The sequence below is a fragment of the Berghia stephanieae genome, chromosome 1 (genome assembly GCF_034508935.2).
Source record: "Berghia stephanieae isolate SIO BIC M18660-M18661 chromosome 1, UCSD_Bste_1.3, whole genome shotgun sequence".
NCBI classification, from domain to species: domain Eukaryota; kingdom Metazoa; phylum Mollusca; class Gastropoda; order Nudibranchia; family Aeolidiidae; genus Berghia; species Berghia stephanieae.
The window spans coordinates 89,431,117-89,448,245 of NC_088360.1; the positions used below are offsets into that span (position 1 = coordinate 89,431,117).

General features: G+C 36.3%; 1 protein-coding gene across 1 annotated transcript in view; it reads right to left on the minus strand.

Moving 5' to 3' along the window:
• LOC144958487 (uncharacterized) overlaps window positions 1–8,391 on the minus strand; it is a 9,308-nt gene extending 917 nt beyond the window's left edge. The window contains exons 1-10 of the mRNA XM_078890511.1: window positions 8,257–8,391; window positions 7,541–7,693; window positions 6,879–6,992; window positions 6,544–6,655; window positions 5,595–5,765; window positions 2,973–3,169; window positions 2,139–2,255; window positions 1,033–1,190; window positions 457–595; window positions 80–173 (exon numbers count right to left, since the gene is read on the minus strand). Coding sequence (XP_078746637.1) covers window positions 80–173; window positions 457–595; window positions 1,033–1,190; window positions 2,139–2,255; window positions 2,973–3,169; window positions 5,595–5,765; window positions 6,544–6,655; window positions 6,879–6,992; window positions 7,541–7,663 — 1,225 coding nt within the window. The 5' untranslated portion in view covers window positions 7,664–7,693; window positions 8,257–8,391. The remainder of the gene's footprint in view (window positions 1–79; window positions 174–456; window positions 596–1,032; window positions 1,191–2,138; window positions 2,256–2,972; window positions 3,170–5,594; window positions 5,766–6,543; window positions 6,656–6,878; window positions 6,993–7,540; window positions 7,694–8,256) is intronic.
• Window positions 8,392–17,129: the final 8,738 nt, after the last annotated feature.

Below are 17,129 nucleotides of genomic sequence, written 5' to 3' on the forward strand. Positions count from 1 at the left end.
CCTGCCCTTGTTAATTAAATTGAAGCTTCCACTCCAAAAGAACATGTTCACATTCATTTCATTTCAAAACTACACATACCTGTTTTGGCAGTCTCAAGCACATCTTCAGCCTCTTGTAAAAGATCCTCGCTCATCTGAACAGATTCTGTTACATTTCTCTCAATACCCATAGACTGCAAGTATCAATATTTAATATGATGTCTCACTAACAGGTTAAGTAACAGAAAGAAAAGTGAATGGAAAGTGAACGAAAACGAAAATAGGAATTATCTTATAATTCCTTTTATCAGAGCACTCGTTGGATCTGTACTACATGAATCAATGTTTAACTGTAAACAATAATGCTTTCATATTCATTTCTTTTTAAAATCTGATATAATTTGGTCATGTGAGAACCAGAATTCTTCTACATCAAAGAACTGCATAAGACATTGTAGTCTGATTACTGTTCTATACCTCATTCAAAGCTGCCTCTGCATCTATCAGAGCTTGCAAGGAACTGTTACTGGCCTCTGAAACAGCACTGAGAATGTTGCGGTAGGCTTGTCCTGCTGTAACAGCATTTTCCGAGATGTTTCTTGTACTTTCATACATTCTGCAAAATCAAATCATGGAGTATGATTAAACCCTTACGCTCAATGAGAAATAACATGAAAGATAAATGAAATTTCCTATACTCCTTCTATCAATAGGCACAAATTAGGCATGCCATTTTTTATTTTTTTATTTTTGTATTCAAAAATTAACTGGAGGAAATTTCTTCATGTTTCTGGAATGTGAAAATGAACATACCTTAAAGAAGGGATCCACAGATACGTGATAAGCTAACTTTAATCATAAGCCTAGATTTTAAATATGTAAAAACAAAAACAAACATTGTATAATAGACGTTTTTATTAAAAATCTTATATAAAAAAATTTTGACAACCATTCTTCTTAACTTCTCAACCTTCATTATCATAACAACCTTGGAAATGTATGTGACAACAATTCAGTACTCTAGTAAGAAAAATCCCAATTATATTTACTCACTCATTTATATCCTCAGCTAATTGCGCTAGATTGGCAGCATGAATCCATGAGTCATTGGTCTGTTTGATAAGATCCTCCATCTGGTCATAGATTTCATTGACACGCCGCTCCAATTCAAAGTTAGCATTGTCCATGCGTGACGACTCAATCTCAATTCCCTTCAAAACGGACAAGAAACAATAGATAAGTTTAAAATAAGTAATCCCTCATAACCATTTAATACATGGAGCTGGAGATCATTCTGGTTTCTATATTTTTTAACACAGTAAAAATTGCTTGCTATCCTCTTGGATAGGAGGCTGCTATCTATTGCATATTACTTTCCTCATGATCTAACTAAAATATCCAACTACTAAATCACCGCTGGATGGACTGGGGGCCAGAAGAAAAAAAATCTCCTTGAATCAATATCGGGCAATTGGCTTGTCAGGCAAATGCACACCTAATTGAGCTCGACTCCCCATCACCGCAAAAGTTTTTATTCTCAATTTTCCTCTGGCACTTCTCTACTCACTTTGTTCCATGTTAGTACCAATTGAGTTGTCTGGGCCTCTCTAACACATAATAATAAAAAACAAAAATAATGTGTTATTAGAAAGAAAACTTATAAACATTAATGAAAATGTATTTCTTAAACATAAACGGATATGAACTCATAATTTCAGAGAGAATGAGTAAAAATGTAAACATTACATACTTGTGGAGAACAGTTTAGAAAATGTGGTGCAAAGCTTGTGAAAACTACTAAGTGCATTTATGAGTGATAAATTTTCTCTAAATTTCAGAGTAAAGAGATTTCACACTACAAAGAGTATTTGTATATTATTCTTGCAGTAAAGCTCTAAAATACAAGAATTTCACCTTAGAAAATTAGTGATAATTAGATTTTAAAATATCTTTAAAAATAAGGTAACATTTCATGTAAACGTTAAATTGAATATTGGACTTTTAAGTTAACAAAACAACAAAGTGTGTGATACATTAATGTAATACATTGCTGAAACAAAAACTTTGCATCACGACAACAACACAAAATCGCACAAAACAATATATCAATGATATTCTACAACATTCCCTAAGCGCTGAAATGAGAGACTGGATAATACCTGAACTGATTTGTCTGCTTCTTCCAACATCTTCTCAGCTTCCATGATTAATTCATTGCCAGCCTTCAACATGTCCTCAGTCTCTTTGGTTTTTTCTTCAAGAGATTTTAAGCTTCTCTGAATTAAAAAAAAGGAAACAAAATCAATTTTTAGTATTGTTATCTTATATTATGAAGTCATATTTTGGCCAAAGCACAAAATATTTCACAAATCATCATGGCTGGAAACTTCTAATCATTAATTGAAGATAAAAAGTATGTAAGCGGATGTGTTTATTATCTTCACTACCAAATTAGTTTTTAATTTTTCAGCAATTTTCCCTTAAATTTCCATGCTGCCTTGAATTTTTAAAGAAAGATTTGAGTAATATTTAATCTATCACCTATTTGAGCCATGCAACAAACTGAAAAATCTGTATATTTTATGAAAAAAAAATCCCAAAATAAAAAAAACAAAACAAACCCTGTATTAATCCAAAATATATGATTTCCAATCAACCCAAAATATATGATTTCCACCCTAATGTATATAAATCACCACTTAAAAACATTTTGATAAGAGATGATGAATAGACATATCTATTTTTCATTGAAATAATTTGTCAATCACTTCCATATTTGGATTTTAAAGTCCGAATCTAGACAAAAACTTGATAATTCGGCCCCACAAAATCTTGACATACTGAATATGTGACAAGTCTACACAGAACCAATAGAGTTGAGTGGTTTATTCACCAGGTTTTGGTAAAGTTTAAAACTTGTAACCATTTGCTTGTGAGTCAAAAGCTCTCCCTAACATTCTAAACCTTTTAAAAAAACCATCAGGATAACATACCCCAAGAGATTCCATCTGTACAGCTTTCAGTCTTTGTATATTGTTCATGGTCTTGTCCGTGTCAGACAAGGAATAACGACTGGAGTTTTGCAAGTCATTGAATCTAGAGTTGAGGTCTTCAATATCTTTTCTAAGGCTGGCCGTTTGATTCAGGTTGCTGTCAACATCCATCCTCATTTGCTTTACATCTTCCAGGGCTGGAAGAAAAGAATAATATACAACTAGATTGCACAAAGTCTATAAAGCACATATGCCTGCTTGTGCAGGGAGTTGTGCTTTATAAATAGCTTTTATAATTATATTAATGTAATCATTTTAATATCATCATCATCATCATCATTATCATTTTTATCATTACTAATATTATCATCACTATCGTCATCCTCCCCTTCCTCTTCCCCCCCCCCCTCCTCCTCCTCATAATCATCTTTATCATTATTTTCATTAAGCTAAAGTAGCTACCTCATGATTGAGAACCACTAACAACCTGATGTCATAATCATCATTATCATTATTTTCATTAAGCTAAAGTAGCTACCTCATGATTGAGAACCACTAACAACCTGATGCATAAATAAAGATAAAATCCTCCCATGCATCAAAGGGCATGACTTGAACTGTTTGAGCATTGAGCTTATTATCTCATCGTTTGACTCAGGATCTCAGAGCATACATTAAATATTTGAATGTTTCTAAAGATCCATTTTATTTGGAAATGACCCCTCATATGAAATATTTTTTGTTTAAAACCTTTATCAAAACTTCGAACACAATTAATGCTCAGTAAGCTTTAGATCAATCCATCCATTAATACCAAGCCTGGGATTTTTCTAACAATAATTTATCCCAGTTTTTATCAAGAATACTTGAAATTGAACTGATTTTTACTAAAAGAGCACAATTAGTGATTATGAAGCCCAAATAGTTTTGCTTTTATTGCTCTCTTATTGAAAACATTTAAGTCTTTAGTTATATTATTGTGTGATCGAGTTAGAGAAAATTCAAGTTACACATGTAAAGGCTTACTTCACCAAATGGATCTTGCTTATCTTTGTTTTTGTTTTTTATTTTGTTACGTGCCATCTGCCACCTTTAAAGTAGCAATGACTATGAAAAATGTTTTTTTCTCTTTTTGAGGACAATTTTTGTCTGAAATCAAAGTCCTATCTCCACTGAGTAAAAATGTTTTTAAATTTTGAAAATCCATTCATAAATAAACAAGCTATGCAGTTTCAAAGGTGTCATTTATTTGGATGACCCGCAAAGAGGAAAAAAACGCGAAAATATGGGACGCTTTTTCAGCATTTTTTTCGACCTTTGGCTGTATCTTGCGTAATAAGTGGATTAAAAGATTGAAATTTAGCAATTTTATGGCAAATTTGATAGAGAATATGATGAAAACATTAGAAGAGTTCTAACTTATATATAAACACACACACACACACACACAGAGAGAGAGAGAGAGAGAGAGAGAGAGAGAGAGAGAGAGAGAGAGAGAGAGAGAGAGAGAGAGAGAGAGAGAGAGAGAGAGAGAGAGAGAGAGAGAGAGAGATTGCGTATGTAAACAAAGAAATATAGAAGGAAAAGAGAAATTGGACAAGGGACAAAGGTTACTGGTAGAACGTGACTTGGAACACAATAATTAAACCCATGCTGAGATTGTAGATCAAATTGCAATCGAAAACTTTTAACATTATAATTTCTTAAATTCTTGTAAATTAAACAGTCAAATTATCAGCTGTTTATTGAACCCAAACACAATGGCAGACGATAAACACCCCTCTACCAGTGAGACCGCGCAGACATTTTGACTAGTCATGAACTTTAAAACGAGGTCAACCAATCATAAAGCGCTTTGCCATGACTCGCTCAGCCGCTGTTTGGTGCCAAATCATTTTGAACTTGTGATTCGGGCTGTAGGGGGGCAAAATGGCTTTGTCTTTTACAAATGAAGAACAAATTAGGATGGTGTTTTGAAAAATACGGGAAAAGTACTCGTCATATTCATATGAAATTTTACAATCTAAAAGAAGAAATGTTCATGTATTACCTTGTCAGCGACAAAACCTACACGCCCGGTAGTTTTAGAAATATTTTACTCCAAAGAGTAAAAATCTATTTTTAACGGTCTTCTGGTAATCGTACGAGTTTTGTGGCTTGACATAATCTAAAATGACCTTTTGTCTATCTGTGTGCCAACTTTCAGTCATATTCATCGATAAACAGCGTCGTAATTAATTTTTTAAAATAACATACACCAAACGGCTTTGTCCCATATTTTATCGCGAATTTGGGCACTTCGTGAGCAAAAAAGAGGCCCAAAGATTTGTGCGGGATAGTCATTGCTACTTTAAAGTAATAGATCCAAATGACACAAGGGAGGTGTCCCTCAAAATGCGTTCCCTGAATTTGACCAATTTTGAGATATTATTGCCTTCACTTTAAAGAGAAATCTCTTTGGTAAAACCTTTCTTGTTTTGAAATAATTGACGTGTTTCAGCTTCCTTTGCTGCTTTTTCATTCTTCACTAATGTGGCAGGAAATAACATTTCATTCTAGGAACAAGAAACAAGAAACAAAAACAAACAAACAAAAATAAAAATAAAATCCTTCTTTTCTTACCCAAGTCAGCATCAATTTTCTCTTCCATTGAGGAATCATTCTGGCCACTGAAATTTCTTGCCTCTATCTCTTCAGCTATTCTCTCGCCCTCAGAAATCAAAAAGTCCATGTTGCGTATTTTGCTGGTGTCCAGGATTTGGAGACGGACAGACTCAATATGTTTCAAAGTGTCTGAAATAATCAGGAGAATAAGTGATATCAAAAAGACATTTCTCAAACAGACATATATGTGTTGAAATAACTGTAAAAGCAATTTGATTAGTCTACAAGTGAAATATTTTCTGAGCCTCTGACCTGTTTAAATTATCACTAAAATTAGGATATAGGATGTCATTTCTGAGACAAATTCTACGTGACATGTGTCTCAGATTGTATGAAATCATGAATGAAATAAGGAGAAATGAAATTAATTTTGAGACAGATAAACTTCCTACAACACGGATTGTCTGAAATCATCAATTGGATAATGTAAGGAATGATCTTGTATCGGGTACAAGCTCAATGTGTCTCTGAATGATAGAAATCGTCCATGAGATAAGGTCAAATAAGAAATCAATAACTCCTGAGACAGAACCCCTGTGTTTAAGATTGTTTAAATTTATCAATAAACTAGATAACGGAATGTACGTAATTAGTTTTCTCAGATTTTTATCCATGGTGTTAAATTTCAAGTAGTTATTAAAATCAGCATGCTTTAAAAGAGGAGTTTAACCATTCTATATTGTTTAATACATTTATAAAAATTCAAAATAAAAAGAGAAGTGACAACAATTGGTTACAAAATTTGAATTATGTGATAGTCAAACTAGGGATAATGAGAGAGTTGTCAATGACCATGGGTGAGAATAAAAGCAAACATACTGCCAGATCAAGCATTGTCACACACCAGAAACGTGATAAAAGGGTATGACTTGTTTTTAAAATGAGTAAATGGGCTGGAAATACATACCTTTAGCAATTACATTGAGATCTTGCGTCAACTTTTCAACTTCTGCAGCTTCAGTTACTAGTTCTTGTACTTTATTAGGCAATTGACTTGCTTCAAATGCCATATTTTGAGACTGAAAATTAGCGAAAATTAAGATGTTAATAATGGATATTTTCAGAAAATAAAATCTTATGAAAACAACATAATTTAATTAACATAACTAAATTTGTCACAAATTTCAATATATAAAAGCTCTTGTCCATTTAAGATATCTTTGAAATCTTTTATATTTTGTCAATAAAAAGCAGTCCTTAATCTTACATTCATCTGAGACCTTTAAAGCAATTCCAGCTTACCTTGGTGTAGTTTTCCTTGCAATCGTCTTCCAAAAGTACAACGTCAGCTGCTATTGGTTCCAGCATATTCTGGAAGGTGTCATTGTCAATCTTACCCAAAGCTTCCACATCAGGCTGAAATTAAATTTTCAAAAAAATTCTTTAGTTTGTCAGTGCAATTCTTCGATGAAATAACATAACTCCAGCCATCAATCTTCAAATATTTTTTTAACCAAACAAAAAAGTATATCAAGAAATTGTGGTGCAGAGGTAATACAAGTAAGCCTAGCGTGTTTGACCCTTATAGGGTCCACAATTTGAAATTCTGTTCAGGCATATGGACTTTTGTCCTTGAAAAGGGTCTACATTATTATACGGGTGATGGAAAATGACAATTCCTAGTGATGTGATGTAAAGTTCTTTGTATCCATAAAAAAAAATGTACAGGTGCCTAAAAATATTGTATACGCCATCCTTTGTCTTAATTCATGTTGCCTACAAGGAGCAAAAAAAAAAAAATAGTAAAATATTTAAAGTATCGCAAAAGACTGGAGAGATGCTTATAAATGCAATTTTATTAACTGATTAAAATCTCTTTAAAATGTAATTTATTACAAAATATTGCAAAATTGATATACACCCCTTTAAACATGAAATGCCTTTCCTCCAAAACTCAATCTTACCTTGAGTTCCTCAACAGTTTCATTGTAGTAAGACAACTTGTTAAAGGCCCCAATACCAACTGACACCTCTCCCCAACTGTCTACTGATGACTGATACATTCTGCTTGAGATGGTCCAGGTCATCCATTAAAAGGTGGATACAGTAATCACATTCTGAAATAATTGAATTGAATTGTATTTGTAAAAAGGGATTTGATCTTATAATGATCTTTGCCTCAAAAAAAATGTTCAAGATATGTATTAATAATAATAATTTCTACAATTAGCTAAATGTCTGTCTGTATGAATTCTGATTTTAAAAAATACTATAATACAATCAATCCCAGAAAATAGACCAAGATTATAAAAATAAAAACAAAACACTGTGACTTTCAGAACTATTAATTTCATTCTGTGATTTTGTATTTATATGTCAGAACAACAAAAAAGCTTTGAATTTCTTGCTCCACTTAAAAATTTTCAAGTCATGGATATAATTATAATCATACTTGATCATATAGTGCAAACTAGATTGAGAAAAATTCCAGAATTGATTAATCTCGTGATTGCATAAATTGACTTTTGTAAAAAGAAAAAGATAAGAAAAGAAAAAAAGGAAAAAAAAACCTCATTAAGGTAAAGAGTGTAAGCTTGTGTCCTATCAAGACATATAAAATGGATGTTTCGCTTTTTATCCATATCTAAAGAGTGGATGAACAAGAATTTCAATAAATAACCTTGACATCCTTGTGTCGGCACCAACACCCATCTTGGAAGACACCTGTCACATGATTCACCAGTGACACCAGGTAAGCAGGTACAACGACCAGTCTGGGGATCACAGCCCACAGCACCGTCATGGAGACAATTACAAGCTGAAAGAATCAATTAATAAATGAAGAATGAATGGAGACTAAAATGATGGACTATGATGATCCAATGATGATGATTATTGAGGATTGCACTTAAACTTAAAGGAAATTATAACAATTCTATTTTATGTTAAACGTGGATCAATTGTTTGAAATTTTGCAGTATGACTACAGAGACAGAGAGTTCAGGAAATGCCAAAATGCAGTATTATCCATTAAGATGATAATGACAGAAAGAATTGTTATAAAACTCACAAACATGGAAAACAGATTAACTGTTTTGTATATTTCTTCCAGTTATTCTTTCCTTAAGTAAACAAGCTTACCTTCACATCCAGAGGGCCCATAGTTCCAGTGTCCAGCTTTACAGCGGTCACACTTCTCTCCCTCTACACCAGGTTGGCAAGTACAAGTGCCAGTCAATAGGTCGCACTGCTGGGATGCAGACCCAATTCCACATTGACACTCACGACATCCCATGCACGTCTCAAAGCCCCATGTGTTTGCCTGGTCAAGGACACATTGAATAAGGCAAAATAGTAATAATATAATCCTGAAATTAATGCAATTTGAATTTCAAGTGAGTAGTTCGGTTTGATCAAATGGTTTGAGACTTGTTTTTTTTTTCTTTAAAAGACTTCTAATGTTTTAAAAAGACAAAACGACTGGTAGAATTCAATGCTTGTGAAACTGAATTGTTTGTTTGAAAGAAATCATAATTTAATTTATTTCAAATTTAATCATAAAATTACTAAGAGCTAAATTTTTTTTTTTAAATAATTTGGTTGGGATATAAGAAACTGCAAGGGGACCTCTCTGCCCACCATGAGAAGTCAGAAGACTCCACCCCGAAACCATTTTAATGTATAGGTTTGGTCTTATTATAGATGTTAAGATTCAAACATATCACAACTGATATTATTACGACAACACAATTCTACAAATGGAGGTGCAACTTATTCATTAATTGACACCATAACCAGCAAAGTCATGATTAAAACATAAAGCCATTTATGTTACTGTCACAAAATCGCCGCCTCGATCAAAAATCAATCAATTGTATTAACAGTGTGTCCTCAATTTTACTGTTAAAAAAAATGAATGATGGTGAGTGAAAAAAAATCTCTTTCATCATAAATTATCTTTACCCTGCATTTGTCACATTCGGGTCCTTCCACATTAGGCTTGCAATTACACATACCAATGGATTTCTCACATGATTGGGACCCACAACGGTCACAGTTGCAAGCTGGAAAAAAACATGTATAATTTACAAAATCTTCAATATATAATCAAGACATCATATTATGTAGATTAGATGTAATATCTCTTGAAAAGTTGGGGGTTTTTTTCCCTTCAATTACATGATTTAGCTACAATTCATTACATTATATCTACTGCAAATATACCTTTGAAGAAAATGATAAAAGGTATCACTGATAATCTTAAAAGTCCTAAATATTTTGAAGATAAATAAAAAAAACAAAAACATATATATATGTATATATATGTAGTATGATGGTTTCATACTTCTTGTATTTTTTTAATAGCACTTTCTGTTATGGTCTCTTTCTATTCGTCTTGCGGTATGCTGCGCGCCGTCGCACATACCACGCACATTTTGGTTGCGTGGGGAGAAAGGATAAAACTAGTGGCGCACCTCGCTTCAACGTCATTCGCCTCCCGACTCACGTTGAGGGCAATCCTAATTGAAATAAAACTATTAGATAGTAAGATTTAATAGTGTGTTATTTCTATTCTTTATTTGACAGGTATGTTGAACTTTTATTATTAACATTGTCATAAGCATTACTCTTATTATTATTATTATTATTATTATTATTATTATTATTATTATTATTATTATTATTATTATTACTATTATTATTATTATTATTATTATTATTATTATTATTATTATTATTATTATTATTATTATTATTATTATTATTATTATTATTGCTGTTGCATTTATTGTTTTAATTATTGACATCGTGATTTCTTATTTTTTTCATATCATTTCCATGGATTGTTAATGCCTTTGTGTAATGACAGTAAATCGAATACGTACCTGTATAACTTGTATCTGTCATGAGGAAAATACTTAGTCTAATTAATTGATTACATGAGTGCTAGTAATAATCTGTTTATCACGATTACAAACTTACCACGATCTTTATTATTGGTGATTTGTAAATAATATCGGCCTATTCTAATGTTGTTGATGTAGTTATCCTGTCACTGTCACATCCCTTCCATCTATCCATCTATATCTCTCTGTATCTATCTATCTATCTATCTATCTATCTATCTATCTATCTATCTATCTATCTATCTATCTATCCATCCATCCATCAACCGACCGACCTACGGACCTATCTATCTGTATACTTATATATCTGTCTGCCTATGCACATATGTACCCATCTTTATATATTTACCTTTCAATTACTTAGTATGAGATTACAGTTGGCTACATATCAATCTACCTAATAATCTATTCAACTATCTGTATGCCTGTCACCTGATACACATATAGGCATAAGTACCTATTGTCTGACTAGCTGTATGCTCAGTTATCGGTCTGTCTGTCAAGCTTTCTTGGTCATTAATCGTTATAGTTGTATAATGTCCTGATGATGCCCTGCATCATCGAATTATACCAAACTTGTGAGATTGTTGGTAGTGATTTATATCTTATGCTTTTATTAATGATGTTGGCATATTCGATGCCATTATCTTACTTTGTAAATATTCATGTTTTATTGATACATTCGATTATCATTATATTACTAATTTTGGCCACATCGCCACTCGACTCACGTTGAGGGCTGAGTGCCAATCTTCTTCTTATTATTATTATTTCGATGTCACTATTTTTACATTGTGAATATTATTTTATTACGTTCAATTATCATTTTATTACGTACTTATGTTGGCCGTATCGCCACTCGACTTACGTTGAGGGCTGAGTGCCAATCTTCATTTTCTATTCCATTATATAACATGCATTGGTCATTCGCCTCCCGACTCACGTTGAGGGCAATCCTAATTGAAATAAAACTATTAGATAGTAAGATTTAATAGTGTGTTATTTCTGTTTCTTTATTTGACAGTGTCGCCCCTTCCTTAGAACCAATCACGACCCTGAGCATTGCGCGAGAGAAAAACTCAGCATATCTCTTGCGCAAAATAAGATCTTGTTTTGTTCTATCACTCCCTCTTCATTCGTCCCAAGCCTCAAGAAGCCTGCCACGCTGCCTGCCAAAATAGCGGCACTGGCAACTACACACATCTCATTCTCAACAACAAAAACTACACCTCATTATCAAGAAATATCTCGCCACCAAACCTCTCAGAACAACTCCATACATCCTCCCTATCAAATCTCTCTCATTTACTCCATCGACTATATTACACCTTCCTCATTAAAAACTACACGTAACTTGAAGAAAACTACAAAGAGGCTTCATTATTGTATGTACCCCTGCAACCCAAATAACAAGATACCACAAAAACAAGATTATTACATTGGCGCCCAGCGTATGGGAAGGCCCGACACTGTGAAAATAAGGACCGCTTTGACTGTGCAATAGATGATAGCGATGTTGGCTGCATAGCAACCAAGAGAGGGCATCCGATGACAACCCTAGATAACAGTGATGACAACCCACGCTGAGACAAAGAAATGAAGTGAATGATCTGATGTGCGGTGTTAATCGTATTTTCTCTAAACAGTGAAAATATTATGTTTAGAAACATTCTTTACATCAGGCCTGATAATTTTATTTTATATTTCCTTTCATTTTTTGTTGTGTGTTTCAACGTGTCATTGTATTTCATTTCTTTTGCCTTTTGTTTCGCTGCCCGGTCTGATCAATCGAGTGGTGAGACATATTTGGTGTAAATTATTTACTTATATTTCCATCCCCCCCCCCCCCCCCCCCCCCCCCCCACCACCTCGAGTACCTCCTCGTCCCTCTCCACGTGAATATTTACCTCGTTTGTTTGCTTTTATTATTATGAATTTTTAATTTGTATTTTTTCTCTCTTCCGTTACATGTTTTCACTATGCTCATTTTATAACAGCTCCATTTATTTGTTCTTGACACTTTGTCCATGCACGCAAATTTTATAGTGATTTTGTTTATGTTTATTTTGACTTGTACCTTTCTGGTCTGTGGGCAGTACAATGAAATTGATAACATATGTTTGCGTGTGTCAAGCACTTCACTCACAGCATGAGTGCTCAGAACACTTATCATTTTGTATGTTATGATCAGTAGAACGTAACCGCCAAGTAAATGGAAATAATAATACGTTTCCATCTTTCCTTCTTTTGGAAGACAGTTGTTAATGTTAGGTCATACTTTCTGGTTGATTGCGCACACTAAGACTCGCTGACTGGGTTAGGTGTCAGACATTCAACAACTCCTCTCTTTGCTTTTATCAGATATCTCAAGTATTGGATTCCAAGTAAATCCGGAAACAAGCCCTTCTGTCTCCCCTTTTCTCCTGCCTGCTATCAATTTCAGACAGGACTTAGTGGACTTAGTTGTTCTTTTGTTAGAGACGAAGTGTGACTTTTGAAAATGCATTTCTTTGTTTAGGGGCTTAGTTGGAATTCCGCATTCCGATTTTCTCCCCTTTTGGCTGTTCATTTCTTAATTTTATTTTACTGTGTACTGACATTCACCATTCTACGCGCCCCTCATCCACCTCCTACCTCCCTCCACTCCCTCTTCCCCGTCACTTACTCATCACATATTGTTAATCACTTTTGCAGTGCTTACAACTCCACCGCCCCCCCCCCCCCTCTCTCTCTCTCTGTCTCACTACCTGTCCCCCCCCTCTCTCTATCGCTCTCTCTCTCTCTCTCTCTCTCTCTCTCTCTCTCTCTCCCTCTCTCTCTCTCTCTCTCTCTCTCTCTCTCTCTCTATCTATCTATCTATCTGTCTATCTATCTCCAACGCTCTAGTAATATGGCTGAGTCGATTCAGAATTTGATCGACGGCATCGCTGCTCTGTCGAATGAGCAAAGAATGGAATTGCTCAATGCAGTGCAGGAAACAAAGAAAACGGAGCAACCTGTCAATGTCTCAGCCGTTAGAGCTGACGCTCCACGACTGTCCACCTTTTCCGGGGATGACGGCTCCCCTTCTCATTGTTCCTTTTTGCAATGGAAACTGGAGGTTAAAGACCTCCAGTGCTCTCATATGTTCTCGGAACGCATCCTTGTGGCGGCCATGAGACGCTCTCTAAAAGGGCTACCGGCCGACCTCATTCTTCAGATGGGGGAGGAAGTGACCTGCGACGCGATCATTCAAAGTCTTGATCGACTTTATGGTAATATTTTGCCTTCTTCCGATCTCTTGCAAAAGATTGCCATCGCGTCGCAGGTAGAGAAAGAAGCAGTCACAGCTTGGGCTGTTAGGCTTCAGGCCTTGGTGGCACAGGTGTCAGGCAAAGTGCCACCTCTCATTACTGCTGAAGGTGGAGCGGACATGTTGAGGTCTCGATTTTTTCACGGAATGTTAGAGGGACCCGTGAAAAATGCCCTCAAATTCAAATACGACGCTGGTGTCGTTTTTGAAGAGCTCCTTGTAGCAGCTCGTGTCGAGGAGGTGAGAGCAAGATCAAATGTGGCAGTTGTGTTAGCAGCCGGACAGGTTGCGACACCAGAGAAAACTGCAATTGCTCGGCTAGAGCAAAAGGTTGAGAATCTTGCTGACTCCCTTCGTAATCTGCGTGCTCCATCTTTTCGGTCCAGAGCTCCAATTTCTCATCAGCGACAAGGGGTCAGATGTCGGTGTTTTAGATGTGGTGAGGAAGGACACCGCCAACGCGACTGCCCTTTAAACGCACAGAGCCAAAACCAAAGGGGCGGGTATTAGGCTCTTTCCAATGTCAAGGCCCTAAACAGAGATTGATTGGAGAAGCCAATGAAACTCTTCTTTCACTCAATGGCTTCGAAGCAATGGCTCTGTTAGATACAGGTTCCATGGTATCTTGTGTCTCGGAAAGTTTTTGTTTGAACAGAGGTATAAAAATCGACCCATTACATTCTGTTCTACATGTTGTTGGGGTTGATGGCTCCAACATCAAGTACCGTGGAGTCTGTGAATGTGACTTGACAGTGCATTTCTGTGCTAAAACTTTTCCTTCCCTCTTTCTTGTTGTGCCGGATACTCGCTACAATTCACGTGTCCCTGTACTTGTCGGGATGAATGTCCTTAGAGAGTTAGTCCCGGCTCGGAATATTCCATCAATTCCCTCTGGGTGGCATATGGCTTTGAATGCCATACAAAACCATTTGAATGTCACCAGTGCAGATGGACCCATAGCTTCAGTTCATACCATATCTGAGGCGACGTTACAACCTGGTGAAATTAGAATGCTGCCTGGTAGACCGAGCCGTTCCCTTGATACGTACTGCGACGTAATATATGAGGAAAACGGTACATGTATCCCAGGCGGTATTCAGGTGTCACCAACATTCACGAGGTTGCGGCCAGTGGATGGTCACAAAGATGTGCATGTCCTTGTCAGGAATTCCTCATGCAAGCCTGTAACGATTCCATCTCACACAAGTATTTGTTCTATACATGTGGCAAGCATCGCGACCCCACAGAATTCGTCTAACAATTTAGACTCAGATTCTGACCCAGTGGAAATTATGCTCAATAGCATGTCGTCTGAGTTTGATAACTGTCAAAGGTCACAGGTAGCACGTGTTTTAAACAAATATAGGCACGTCCTATCACAGCACCACCTTGATCTTGGTCATACAAACATAATTAAACACCGAATCAAACTCACAGACGACACTCCTTTCAAAGATAGACACCGACGCATTCCCCCTGCAATGGTCGAAGAGGTTCGGAAAGAAATTTTGGAAATGCTTGAGCTTGGCGTTATTCGTCCTTCTCAAAGTTCCTTCAGTTCTAATTGTGTTCTTGTTAGAAAGAAGGATGGGTCGTTACGCCTTTGTATCGACTATCGCAAGCTAAATGCACGGACAGTGAAGGATGCCTACGCCATACCACGGATTGAAGAAACTCTTGACGCTCTCCACGGCTCAAAGTATTTCAGTTCCCTAGATTTAAAATCCGGTTACTGGCAAATCGAAATGCAGGAAGAAGACATTCATAAAACAGCTTTTACTGTAGGAAATTTAGGGTTTTATGAATGTCGCAGGTTACCCTTTGGTGTCACAAACGGAGTTGCCACTTTTCAGCGATGTATGGAAACATGCATGGGTGATGCATATCTCACCGCCTGTCTATTGTATCTAGACGACATTATCGTCTTCAGCCGGACTTTCAAAGAACATCTCGATAAGTTGGATCTTGTTCTAAGCAAACTAGATGCAGCTGGGTTGAAATTGAAACCCTCTAAATGTAACTTACTGCAGAAGGAATTAAAGTATTTAGGACACGTGGTTTCCGAATCAGGAGTGGCATGTGACCCTGAAAAGGTATCTTGTGTAGAAAACTGGCCAGTCCCGCAAACATCTAAAGAACTTCACAGTTTTCTTGGATTTGTTGGGTTTTATCGCCGCTTTATACCCAAGTTTTCAGCTGAAGCCAGACCTTTGCAAAATCTCCTGAAGGACGCTTCGGAGAAGAAAAGGCCTGTGAAGCTCGCATGGGAATCGAAGCACCAATTAGCTTTTGATAAAATGAAGCAGCTAGTTACAAGTGCACCTATTCTGGGGTATGCAGATTACTCCAAGAGCTTTATCCTTCACACTGACGCCTCATGTGATTCTCTTGGCGCGGTATTATACCAGGAGCAAGATAGAGTCAAGCGTGTAATCGCTTACGCGAGCAGAAGTCTGACAAAATCAGAGAAAAATTACCCTGCTCATAAGCTTGAATTTCTAGCCCTCAAGTGGGCGGTGACCAAAAAGTTTTATGATTATCTCTATGGCCATCATTTCACAGCCTTCTCAGACAATAACCCATTAACCTATGTCTTGAGCTCGGCAAAACTTGATGCTACTGGCCAACGATGGGTCGCAGCACTTGCCGACTTCAATTTTGAAATAGTTTATCGTCCTGGAACTGCTAATCGTGATGCTGACGGTTTATCCCGTATCAAATGGCCACAGAGATCTATTGACGCTGATGTAGTTCAAGCTGCGTTGTTTGCAGTAAGCAGTGACCTAGAAGACACGGACGATGAAACATGTGACGAAGGTGACAATGAGTACACCACCTTGTTTAGTAGTAGTTCTATTGACTGGGCAGAAGAACAAAAGAAAGACCAGTCGATAGTTCAGACTATCTCATACCTTTCTCAAAAGATTGGTCTTCGTTTATGTCAAAAGGATGCACGCATCCTTCTGCGCACAAAGAAGAGACTGGCCATTCGAGACGATGTACTCTACCGTAAAAGACAAGAAAACGGCCAGGATATTTATCAGTTGGTACTTCCTAGTCATTTTAGATTCAAAGCTATGGAGTACTCTCACGATAAGAATGGACATCTTGGGATTGATCGGTCTCTAGATGTTTTGCGACGAAGGTTCTATTGGCCGAGAATGTGTAGTGATGTCCAGAAGCATATTGGCCGATGTCAAAGATGCATTTGTCGGAAAGGCGACACATCACAGACTGCACCACTAGTTTCAATTAAAACAACTAGGCCAATGGAACTAGTCTGCATGGATTATCTCACTGTTGAGCCATGCTCTGGTGGTGTGGAAAACATCTTGGTCATAACTGACCATTTTA